The 12,809-nt window shown below is 36.5% G+C and overlaps 1 protein-coding gene across 6 annotated transcripts; it reads left to right on the forward strand.

Moving 5' to 3' along the window:
• Positions 1 to 1,749: 1,749 nt before the first annotated feature.
• On the forward strand, positions 1,750 to 12,540 carry dixdc1a (DIX domain containing 1a). 6 transcript variants are annotated; one of them, XR_009266175.1, is made up of 15 exons: positions 1,750 to 2,373; positions 4,520 to 4,629; positions 4,714 to 4,868; positions 5,808 to 5,894; positions 6,012 to 6,065; positions 6,245 to 6,295; positions 6,433 to 6,537; positions 6,670 to 6,723; positions 6,844 to 6,933; positions 7,208 to 7,279; positions 7,354 to 7,539; positions 9,422 to 9,488; positions 9,665 to 9,773; positions 9,861 to 10,898; positions 11,723 to 12,540. XR_009266175.1 is itself a non-coding variant. In XM_058745626.1 (15 exons), exons 1-15 carry the CDS (start codon positions 2,351 to 2,353, stop codon positions 11,804 to 11,806), a joined length of 1,356 nt encoding a protein of 451 aa, XP_058601609.1. In that variant the 5' UTR covers positions 1,750 to 2,350; the 3' UTR covers positions 11,807 to 12,539. The 6 variants fall into 6 exon arrangements, 5 of the variants coding, with proteins under 5 accessions (XP_058601609.1, XP_058601610.1, XP_058601613.1 ...); XM_058745626.1 differs by having other exon boundaries at positions 9,861 to 9,969; positions 11,723 to 12,539; XM_058745627.1 differs by having other exon boundaries at positions 7,360 to 7,539; positions 9,861 to 9,969; positions 11,723 to 12,539.
• Positions 12,541 to 12,809: the final 269 nt, after the last annotated feature.

Consider the following 12,809-nt stretch of genomic DNA (forward strand, 5'->3'; position numbering starts at 1 on the left):
AGTGTGTGTCTGATTAATTCTAGATAATTGGTTCACTCATTCAAAACCATATTCACCCAGTCATAAAAAACAGAGAGAAAAAAAGTTATTTTTGTGAAGTTAAATACACATATCACAGTGTTATTGGTTATACTAAATAAAATAGGGAAATAAAATATAGCATAAGGCCTCAGCAAATGTGCAAGAGTGCTACAAGATGACCTAATCTTATTTAATTAAAATAATTAATTTAATTAAATGAATGAATTAAAAAATGATAATAAAAAACTGAATTAAAGGCACAAAAAATGTAAACTGAAATCATATTTTCCCCTCAATAAATAACATACCAAATCATAATCTTGAATCTTCTGGAATCACAAAAAATAAATCATTCTGTTTTAGGAGCATTATCATAAGTGCAGCAGAAATGTCTTAAAGGGGTAATTCACAAATGACAAGATGGAGTTTTAATAAAAGTTGACTTTCTAGAAACATGATTTTTTTAAATGTGTTACATAACCAGAGAAAACGGAGGTTGTACCAGATAAGTTTCAGAAGTACATGCAAAGTAGCTTCAGTATATACTGTAAAAACAAATACTAATATGCTACGTATGCCAAAAACTAGTGCATACACTACTTAACAGTGCATACTAATATGTAGCACAGTACACAGTCATGTAGCCTATTTCTACAATATAGCACAAACGATATCATGCACAGATGAATTCTATGTATTCTTTGTTCAACATAGTGTAGTTATATTTATATATTATATCCATGTACATGTTCATTATGACATCTACGAATGCAGTGGCAAGATGGGGGGAAGTTCAAATGTAAGTGGTTAGACAATGAACAAAACTGCAGTCTGACTGTGGTTTAACTTCTCTGAAATATAAGTAGCTTGTAACTTTACCAAGCTACATTTACATACATAGGAGCTTTCCCACCACTGGCCTTAACTCTCTCAGTAATCTCTTGCAGTAATAGGTTTTTCTAATTCCACTCCAAATCCACTGCCAATATGATCATCCTGTTCCGCACAAACCGGGAATGTAGCCATTTAGGGATAACCATGACACGCATAACCATGTCAGTGGATACTTTTTTATTAAAACATAGATGTAATGTATAAAGTAAAATGTATATCTCTGTAACTGCACTGTTTCTTTCTTGAGCTTTTTTTGGTAAATAAAGATTGCTTCAGTTTTTCTACTTTCTACTAAATTTAATTCAGTGTGTTAGTTACCTTTTCTTTGTAATTATTTATGAAATTTACAAGCCACTTACAAGTTAAAATTGTTTCAAATTAAACACCAGGTTTTTTTTTTTTTTTTCACTGTAACAAATATCATTAACAATTCTATTAACACATTCAGTAATCATCACTGGAGACGGTGTGTTGGAACAGTATGATTTTCTCTGATTTTGAGCTGACGTGGTCATATTCAACGTCCTCTTTCTCTCTGACTTTCACACACACACACACACACACACACACACACACACATTCACGCCCTCATTTTGCCATAATACAATAGTATAAGATGCAATTCACATTGTGAAACCAGCACTAATTATAACCTACATGTTTTTGCTTTTATGAAACTGGTTATTTAAAGTGTGTCATCTTCACACAGAGGACACATCCAGTCAGCATGGTTTACTGGAGACGCCCATACCCACCCACCCCCCTCCATCCCGGAGCCCACTGCTCTGTGCGAAAGGGAGGGGTGAAGATGGAGGAGGGGAGGGTAAACAGAGCCGGGCTGAACCATGTCTGACTCCTGAAGAAAAAAGGAACAAGGGAGGGGAAGACGAGGAGCGAAGAGAAACAGTAGGGCAGAAAAAAACTACCTTAAAACTGCCTCGAAAGAGGCACAAAAACAGGGAGAATGAGAAACAGGAGTCACAGAAGATGTTGTAGAGATTCAAGAAGGGGGACGGGAGACCATTCAAAAGCTCTTCTCTCCCCTGTTGTGGCTCAGAACTGAAAACAGGATTACCTCATGCTTCTTATCACAGAAACACATGCTGCCTCTGATCGGGATTTTCAACGTTGAGTCTGTGGGAATACCCATTTAATCTGGGTTTACAGCACTGTCCAAAGGAAGACCTGCCAAACAAGCAGGTTGGGTTCACACGGACCGGGATATTCGCATGGGCTGGGATCTGTTCTCCGTCATCATCTCCATCAGACTAGACTGGCAGCTACGTGGACACTGGGATTTGTGAGCGGGTCTCTGCTGTGCACACCCTTTGGACCGGCACTGTGCCGTCTGCTATGTTGATGACACACTGCTGCTTCCTCGAACCCTACGGGTTGGGCTGGATCAGAATGGGAGGTTAAAAGGGCAAATAGCATCATGGGAGCCAAACAAATGAAATGGTATGAATGAAATTCCAAAGCTCCCTCTCTCATTTTTCTTTCCTGTGTCCATCTTCCATCCCATTCCATTTTGGATGTCCTAGGAAATCAGATTCGTACTATTGTCTATCATTTTCTTCATTTGACTCCAATATGTGCTATTATATGTGGCTGTACATGAATATTATAACTCTCCCTCTGAATGTATGTCTCAATCGTGCCTATGAGATTGATGTGTGGGTGTTGCCTGCTATTGTGAAATCACCTAGCAACCGGGAATCACTGGCTTCAATATGGTCAGTGCCATCTGCATGCTCTGTAGATGCTCAGATATATGAATCCACTATCCACACATTGATGTGTTAACAGTTATATGGGTTTTTGATACACAGTACATCATAAAGAGGTCATACAAGTGTTCTCACTTGTAAATGTTTCATTGTGTTAGAGTCATTCATTTATTATAAAACAGGCTACTTGGTCTGTTTGGACCAGCCTCGAAAACAGTAAGTAGGAATTTGTAATATATGGTATGGCAATGGATATTCATGGAATATCACACGAGTAAGAGTGATGTTATTCGTAACAGCATGGCTTAGAGGTTATTTACACAGAACATGATTTTGCATTGAAAAACGCGAGACACAGGGTAGATGAATAAAAAAAGACGTAAATCTTGAGACGTTTACAAAGGACACTTGAGACGTGTCCTTTGTAAATGTTGAACTTCTTTTAACTTTATAATTCAGTGTCTTGTGCATGAAAGCACACATGCATGTTTACATGTAAAAAACACATTTTGAGTGAATGACCCTAAAGGTGCAAACACCATTTACATTTTGGCAAATTTTTAAGGGCAAATTCCAGCCATTTTAAAAAGAAATTTCATCCCAACACAGATTTCGCAATCCGAATTCGCCATGTTGACCTATAATAAGCAGCTTGGTTTGAAAGTGTTAATGTGACATCCAGATTGCAACAGTTCAATAGACAAGAAGTTAATTTAGAATAATATATTGGCAGTTACTTTGTCTATTTTATCTCCGAGCAAAACCCACAATACTGGCCTTACTAGATAAAGTAGTGTTCAACAAAGCAGTTGAGAGAATGATTCAGTGATTAATTCAGAAAGACATTCAGCGGTTTGTTCCTAAATGAATCATTGTTTGAAACGAATTGGTTGAGTATATGATTCAATGACTCATTCACAAAGACATTTAGCTGTTTTGTTCCTGAATGAATCAGTGATTTGAATGAAATGGTTGAGTGAACAATTCAATAATTCACTCACAAAGACAATAACGTAACATTACAAATTGGTGTAATCATGCAAGCTGCAGAGAGAGTTACTGAAACGTCTTCTTATTTCATCCCCACAGCTTGGAACAAAATAAAATGGGTTATGAAACTAATTTCTGTTTCTGTCGCAAATAAACAAAACAATTGTCTGTAATGCATTGTGAATGTAAAGTACAGTGCGATATGTATGGTTTGAAATGAATATATTTTATATCTGGAATGGTTTACTATAAATCAGCACGTTCCTCATTGTATAAATAACCAACATTCAGTAACATGACACCCCTCAGAGCAGCATTCTGCTGTAATTTCATGCCTGTGTACACATCCCTTTATGTAGTCATTTTCAGAAGCTTAATCAAGAAGATGTAATCCTGGTTAATAGTCCTTATCAAAATGTCATTATCAGTTTATGCAAACAAGACTGAATTGATGACGCTAATCAACTGAGAGAGCTGCTTTGTGTCTTATTCTGTGCGACAGATTTCATTCTGTCTTCATTTTTTTGTTCGAATTATCTCAACTTCAATATCATATTCCCATTCCAGAGGAACGGCTAGGGGTGTTGGAGATAGAGTCTCTCATTTCATCTTTACTGAAAACAGATGAATGACATGTGGCTTAGGAATGCTCTGGAACTGTATTAGTGTGGTTTGAAACTGAAAACCTGGATGAGAATGCTGACATGTCTGTTGTAACTGGAATTTCCCTATTTTTTAGTTCAGTTACATGCGATTAAAGTGAACATAATACACCTTACGTACACAAAAGGCTTTCATTGTAATCAAATTACTCCAGGTGGTTGCATGATAATTAGGACTATTCAAATGGTTATCTTCTTCACTGATTCTCTGCAACATTTCTCCAGTCTCAGTTCATCCAGTCCAGCACACACACCCAAGGAGGAGTATATTATTGCCAAATCTGAAGATTCAGGAGAGCTAGTGGGAAACCACACGGAGCAACCACAAAGCCTAGGTAGGTTGTTTTTCCTACTTGGCCCTACTTTCTATACATTTTCTATACTTTTCTTATATTTTGTTGTATTTGTTTCCTTTGAAGAGGATGTAGTGAAATCCTCAGCCACCGAGCCGTTTCCTGGCCCAGAGCATCCTGGGAAAGAGGAAAGCAGCACATGGGAGGAACAGCTATGTGCCCAGCAGGAACAGCTGGAGAAGGAGATGCAGGAGACCAGGAAAATGGTGACAAGGCTTCAGGTGAGTTAATTGTACACATTTGAATATGGGTGTTTTTGCGACAGCAGGCTTTTTATGTCAAATCATACAAAAAATATGATACCTTTCAAGTCACGGAAAGTAAGATTTTGTTTCCTTTGTTCTGCATTAAAATTAGAACGCATTAAAACTGATAAATAGTGACAGTAAAAGACAACGTTACAAAAGATTTGTATTTAAAAAGAAATACTGTTTTTTGAACTTTCTATTTATTGAAGAATCTTGAAGAAAATGTATCACTTTCACCGTTTTACACAGTATAACTGGATTTCAACGTTGATAATAATAAGAAATAATTCTTGCAAATCAGCATATCGGAATGATTTCTGAAGGATCATGTGACACTGAAGACTGGAGTAATGATGCTGAAAATTCAGTTTTGCATCACAGGAATGAACTACATTTTATACAAATATTATACAATTTAAATATGAAATATAAATATATGTTTTGAAACTAATATTAAAAAAAAAAAAAAAAAAAAACTTACAGACCCCAAAATAAAATATGATTTAACTGTGTATTTATAATACATATGCTAATATAATGCTATAAAATTATTAATATTTTAATATTAATATAAAAAAGAATTAAAAAAAAATTAAAATGCAATTACCACCACTATCATTTTCAAAGGCTGCTTTTATTTCAACGGTATCCACATTTTTGTATACGATATCTTATCTAATGCAACTAGAAGAGAGATAAAAATCCAGATAATAAGGAGACTGATAAGAAAGATACAGCTTTAAAGAGAAGCGGGTTAGTCTAATCATCAAACAGCATCCGAGGCTGATCACATGCCTGTTGTTTGGACGACTGTTGGTTCAACAGCATATGTTCACAGCGAGCGGTCTAGTTTTACTCACAATACCTCAGTGCTTTAGAAACCTCATGCTCACTGTACACATCTTTATTCAGGCCTTACTGCTGCATGGGTCTCTACCTGAGGACGAGCAGACATCTACTCTGAGTTTTGGAGACAGTACCAGCTCAGAGCAACAGCTGGTAATCCATCATTCTGCTTTTCTGTGCTTTCCTAGGAATAATGTGAGAAACTGTGCATGTCTCATTCACAGTCTATTATGGTAATAATGACACATTTGTTTTATCCTGCTATTGAAGATTTTAATCCGCAGTCGTCTGGACCAGAGTATGGAGGAGTCCTTAGATCTGAAGGTAAATTAAATCACTGAAAAAAATTATTATTGATAATCAAAAATTACTGATGCATATAATAGATAGATAGATAGATAGATAGATAGATAGATAGATATTTAAAAAAAATAGAGCTAAATATACTGCAGTTTGTGTTGAATGAGAGTTGTAATGTGTTTTTTTTTTTTTTTTTTTTGCAGAGAGAACTTTTAAGATACAAGCAGGAGTCACGTAATCTGCAGGCTATTAAGGTGAGACCATGTGAAAATTATTATTATAATATAAAAGTGTGGATAATTATTCACTTCTTTAGCTTTTGCAGTGTACACCAGATTTGTCGCCATTTGGGATAATTAAGGTTTGTTCCTGTGTCCATCTGTCTACCCAGGATGCCTTGCAGCAGAGAATGTCTGTGCAGGAAGACTCAGTGCTGCAGCTCAAACAGGAGCTGCTCAGATCCAGCATGGACAGAGAGGAGCTGGAGGGACAGAATGTGAGTCTGACATCAACTCTAAATTAAAATGTGTAGAAATAATAAAAAATACATGCAAATGCATTTGATCCTTCTTTATAAATGTGTCAAATATATGAAGGTTTATTCAGTATTCTTTTTTACTTTTTGTAGGTGGAACTAGAAAGGAAGCTGAGCGAACGAAACAGATTGCTGACTGAATACAAAGTAGGCAAATTCATCCTAATCCATTCAGTGTTCACGTTAATTCTCTGCAGGTTTTGCTGCAATTTTTGGCAACCCGCTGGTCTATAGTACATTCATGAAAATACTTTTTGTCACATGCAGAAAGAACTCGGGCAGAAAGACAGACTTCTTCAGCAGCAGCAGTCAAAACTGGATGATGCACTGCGCAGGATAAGCGAAAGCTATCATAGGGTAACTGAATGAACTACTACAGGCAAAATGGGGCCTATTTATGCAATATTTGTACATCCTACCAACATTTGTATATTGTGATAACACATAAACGCGCTGTAGATATAATCTATTCCACTAGAGGGGGCCATAGCACACCAACAGTCTCCTGACCTTCCTAAATGTTTTTAGCTTTGTGTTTCTTAGACATTCTCTGATTCCCATCAAATGTGGATTACTGTAATTAGTAAATTTGAAGTGTTCTACATTAACAATACCAAATTGTCTGCTTCAGTTGTCAGGCTGTGAGAATAATGGCTACAGTCACATGATGGACACATCCTCCGCTGTTTTCCAACACAGAATAGTGAGTCATGTCATTCTTCATTTTAAAAAGAATTTGCTCAATTTGTTATAAATGTGTGTATTGTTTGTTCTCTGGTTTTGGCTGGATGTGTGTGTCAGGGGGACGAGCTACAGCTTGTGCGAGATGCTCTGCGCAGTCTGAGGGACAGTTTCAGCGGTCATGACCCGCAGCACCACACACTGGACACACTGGAGCAGGGTGTAGCCAGTCTGGTGGACCGCCTCCACACCACAGAGAACAAGAAAAGGCAGGAGAGAAAGGCAAGGCCAACCATTACCTGTATCCAATTCTGCCTTATGCACTAAAGTTGCTATGACACGGAAGTAGCGACAGATATTCTCTTGTATTGTGAAGTCCATCCAACTTTGAAGTATAATACAGGGACTTGGTTCAATGAATCATGATTCACAAACCCACTCCGAAATCCCAATCTAAATCAAATGATTTGCGATTCATGCTCCGAAGTTAAGATTTGAATAGTGATTCACGAACTCGCTCCGAAGTTCTGGTCTAAATCAAATGATTTGGGATACGTGCTCCGAAGTTCCGATCTGAATCCAAAAAGATTCACAATGCGCGATCTGATTGGAGCGCTTTGAAACAGTGATTCATTTTGTGATGCAATGGTTTAACTGATTCTGAGTTTCGAAAAGCTCGAAAACTATGGCCCTGTCCCAAATGGCACACTAAACCCTCGCAGTCTTCCTCTGAGTCCGCACTTTCGTGACGTAATGCCGCTTTGACTGTCGGGTAGAAGTCTGCTGCAAACGCTAAAATGAAGAATGGGACACCCTACAGTCTCGTGGACTTAACGGACACACGCACACGGTGGCCATTGTTAGTCCGCAAGACCGAAAGTGCACATGAAATGTTCCATTTGGGACAGGGCCTATGATGAAAAATGTTTGTTGACAAGCTTTTTTCCTTTGACTAAGATGAGACGAAGAGGAGACGACAATAAGGTCAATAAACGATAACTATGACTATATCAACATGCAATTTCATTGATGAAAAATACGAGACTAAAATGTATTTAAAAAAAAAAAAACTTCACCTAAAACCTCTTTTATTTTCATCAGAAAAAGGAGACAAAATATTGCGGACTGCTCTACACGCCTCTACTACGCAAGCTTTTATGTGTGCGGTTGCCAGATATCAAGGAGGGTTTACTGGGCTATATATTGTAACAGCTATTTTGGTTCTTAACTGCTTGCCACACTCACATTTAAATCACATATTTCAGATCAGCAACAACTGACATTAAAGGAATAGTTCACGCCAAAATGAAAATGTTGTCATCGTTTACTGTATGCATTTCTTTCTTATGTTGAACACAAAAGAAGATATTTTGAAGAAGGTATTTAATTAAATGAAGGTGAGTAAATGACAGAATTGTCATTTTGGGGTGAACCATTCCCATAAATGTTGTTTCTTATGCTCAAATAGCATAAAAAGCTCAAATTTCAGGATGGACCGACAATGTAGTCCTAAGCGCGCGTTTCAGAACACTGACTGTCCTAGCTTTCCAGTTAAGATAAATCTGCCAGCCTAAAAGGGCACTACGGAGTAAGAACAATCTAACATTGAAGGGTCATTCCAAACCAAAGTGCTCTAAACTTGCCACTTCAAAGGGCCATTTGGAATGATGGATTTCGAAGTGTACTGATGGATACTTCATTCCCATGATTCTTTGCTCAGGTTAATTTTTTTAAGTCCTAATTGGCTCGGCAACATGATGCATATACACCCTTACGCCCTTTATAGATCTTTCTCTGTAGGGAAAGCCCTTTGAATGGATTAGACCCTAATGGCAGTTGCAATGACACAACGACTTTACCAATTTGCGAATGGCTCTTTTATTTAGAAGGCAGGACTTATTCCTCCATATTGCACATTGAGTTTTCTCCCATTCATAAGTAATGTGAGTGCACCATCTTTGTATATCTTAAGTCTTTGGATAAGTCCTGCATACATCACCAGAAAGAAGTCTGTCATTTTAGTTATTTTTGAACAAACATTACAAGGTCAAAATATTTAAAAATATATGGACAGATAAATTGTTCACAAGTTCTGTAACATAAACTTAGAAAATAGGATAAATTTTCATTTCATGCCAGCTTTACAACCTTTGTACCACCACAGGGTTCAACCAGGTCTCCTGGACGAAAAGCCAATCACACAGACCGAGAATCATGGCCGTCAAGCTCAAGTAGGTCACTTCAATGTTATTCTGCTAGAAATTCATGCAGGGTCTAACTTTTTAGACCAATGATTGGCTTTTCTGTAACCTGACTGACTCAAAACAATGATTTGCTCACAAATTTAACATTCAATTTTACTTTGCAGAAGAGCAATGCCTTTCAATGCTTGTTATTGTTTTTCCAGAGATAGCTCATTCTCACAGTAGCCCTGTTCTCAGTGTGGCAGCCTCAACCAAAGTACTCTACTACACAGATCGCTCTCTCACACCCTTCCTAGTCAACATCCCTAAGAGGTGACAGCAATAACGACATCACAACATCATTGTATAGAGATTTAATCCATAAGTTTCCTGATCTAAATATGAACTATTTATCGACAGGCTGGGGGAGGTTACGCTACAGGATTTCAAGGCGGCTGTGGATAGACATGGCAGTTTCAGATATCACTTCAAATCTCTGGATCCAGAGTTTGGAACGGTGAAGGAAGAGGTAAAATCACAACCAATCAGGAGTAATTTAATACTCCAGCATATCAGTAGCCATGGGCGTCGCTAGGCCATTTTTAGGGGGGCTTTAGCACCCCTAAATTTCTGCTCAGCCCCCCTAAAAATCTTGCGATTCTTCCCCTTTAAATTTCAAATGAAAACGGCAGCAGACTTCGGCTCCTCCCCATCTTTCTGCGCGTTCTTCAATCCACAGACTGCGGTGAGGCAGAGGAGAGGACAAGGTGTGTGTTTATCAGTGTTGGGCACGTACTTTAAAAAAGTAATTAGTTATAGTTACTAGTTACTTCTCACAAATAGTAACTGAGTTAGTAACTGAGTTACATCATTATAAAAGTAACTAATTACCAGGGAAAGTAACTATTGCGTTACTTTAAAAAAAAAAAAAAGAAAAGTTCAAATATGTCAAATAACTTGGGTGCCCCCGATATTAAATGAATGAAATGGACACTAAATAGAATAAATTATTGTTATAAAACATTGTACACTAATCTATTTTAATATTTCTGTGGGACAGTGTGAGAGACACCTATCAATTTCAATATATTATTGTAAATATTATCAAGTAAATATATATATATATAAAGCTTATGTTTGTAAAATGGTACAGTTTTTTTTTTTTTTTTTAATATCTGACACTTAGCATCAGTCAGTTAAGCATTATAATATGATATTATGATAATTTAGCATTATATGATGATAGAACTTTAGTAATTAGAATGAAATTATTAGATAAAAGCTGAAGAATTCAAAAAGGAACTCCGTTATTTTGACAGGAAAATACAACAAAGAATATCGTTTACATGTAGCGGGTCAATTCTGCATGTTATGAAAGATGTTATGAAATCTCGCTCTGTATCTTTCTTTGCGCGTGTGAGAAAACGACGGCGAGCCGTGCGCCTACTAGAGTTTACGGTAAGTCAAATACAGCTACACTGTGCGTCCATTCAAAAAACTGAAAAATTCAATGATAATAATATTATAATAAATTATAGTAACGCCACATTTTATTGTCAGTAACGGTAACGGCGTTGTAACGGGGGAAACAGTAATTCGTTTGATTACTCGTTACTGAAAAAATAACGCCGTTAGTAACGCCGTTTATTTATAACGCCGTTATTCCCATCAATGGTGTTTATCGATAGATTGTTATAGTATCTACATCTATGCAGTTCTTTGTCATAAATACAGTTTACAAAAAGTCATGGGAGAGCAATCGGTTTCCAATCTACTGTAAAGTTTTCGCTGCATTCACCACTCATCACACCACAGCTGTTTCCTTCAGCGAAAGCCCTTAACACATATGATGACTTTATAAAACGATCACGTTATTGCTATTTTCATTTGAAAATTTAGCTTTCAATATAGAACATAATATTACAGTGCATGTGGCATTAACTACCATACAGTTATGCATAGAAATGATTAAAGACAGTGACCGACAGCACTCAGTCAGTGCACTCATTTTAATTGCATATCAGAGTGATTGACAGAGATTGAAACATTGTGTGTTTTGTATTAATTAAAAAAAATAATTTTTATTGTTTGAATTGAATTTATGTAGAACGTTTCTACAATTTTTTGTACAAATTTTCAATCAATTTTTTTGTAAATATTTATTTATTTTTTATTATTATACCCTCATTGGGGGCTGAGCCCCCCTAAAATGAAAATCCTAGAATCGTCCCTGTCAGTAGCGATTGGTCTAGGTCTTTCTCTAAATGTGTGGCATCTTTCAGGTGTTCCAAGACGATGCTGTTATTCCTGGATGGGAAGGGAAGATCGTTGCATGGGTGGAGGAGGATCATGGAGAGGGGAGATAGAGCATGAGGGTTTCAATCCATTCAGAATGTATGTTTTACCCTACATATACCTCATCCCTGCAATACTCTGAAGCCTTTGTCCTGTCCTAACTGTGAATTTCACTGAACCAGTTCACTATGTCATTACAGCAGGCACGTGTTTGTAAAATAGTATATATGCATTTAAGAATGAAAGAAGAATGTTTTTTTAAGGTTATTAAAAAGGTTTACAGCTAAATACAGATTGTTTATTGAGTGTATTGAGGTTACATTTTGTTTTGCAAAAACTAGTATATCAGCAATGCCATTGTGATAAGTGACCAAGAAAAGATTATTTAAAACTGTATGTGTCTTGTGCAGTGACAAATAATAAATATGTTGCATTAGTTGCCAAACTGTGACAAGCATATCACACATTGTGTGCATGTATTGTCCTGCCAGAAAAAATGCCATTTTAAGAAAACATATCATCAAAAATGTCCACACATTCACAGTAATATATTTTTCACTAAAATGTATGTCAACCTTTCTTGACTATCCTTTGAAAATAAGGGGTGGTAAAAGCAGGGACCACTTTGTTTGTAAAAATTTGTAACATTTGAACATATTGAAATATTCCTTTTGAAAATGATTGTACTTTTCCTATCAAATTTGCATGTCTGTTCATATTGTTTGGTATCTGTGTTGTGAATGCAAATGCAGTTGACACTTGCCCACCTTTTATTAAAGGCTTTCAGTGCACAGATGGAGGCGTTTTGTGTGTCATACTGGCTATCTGCTGATATTACACTTTTTTTTGGTATTGGATATTTAATTTATATGGATTTCTTTTTTTTTTTTAGTTTGTACTCATTTTCCATACTAACATTTACTTCAGCAAATCTATGAAATGAATATCATTTTTTCACACTGTACTTTACTATGACGTGATGTCTAAATTCACCTTAAAATTAGAGATTTTAGTTTTTAGTGTTATATTTTTTTTATTATTTAAACAAAATAATACAGAAATTTAACATCAAAT

This window comes from Onychostoma macrolepis, chromosome 15 (genome assembly GCF_012432095.1).
Source record: "Onychostoma macrolepis isolate SWU-2019 chromosome 15, ASM1243209v1, whole genome shotgun sequence".
NCBI classification, from domain to species: domain Eukaryota; kingdom Metazoa; phylum Chordata; class Actinopteri; order Cypriniformes; family Cyprinidae; genus Onychostoma; species Onychostoma macrolepis.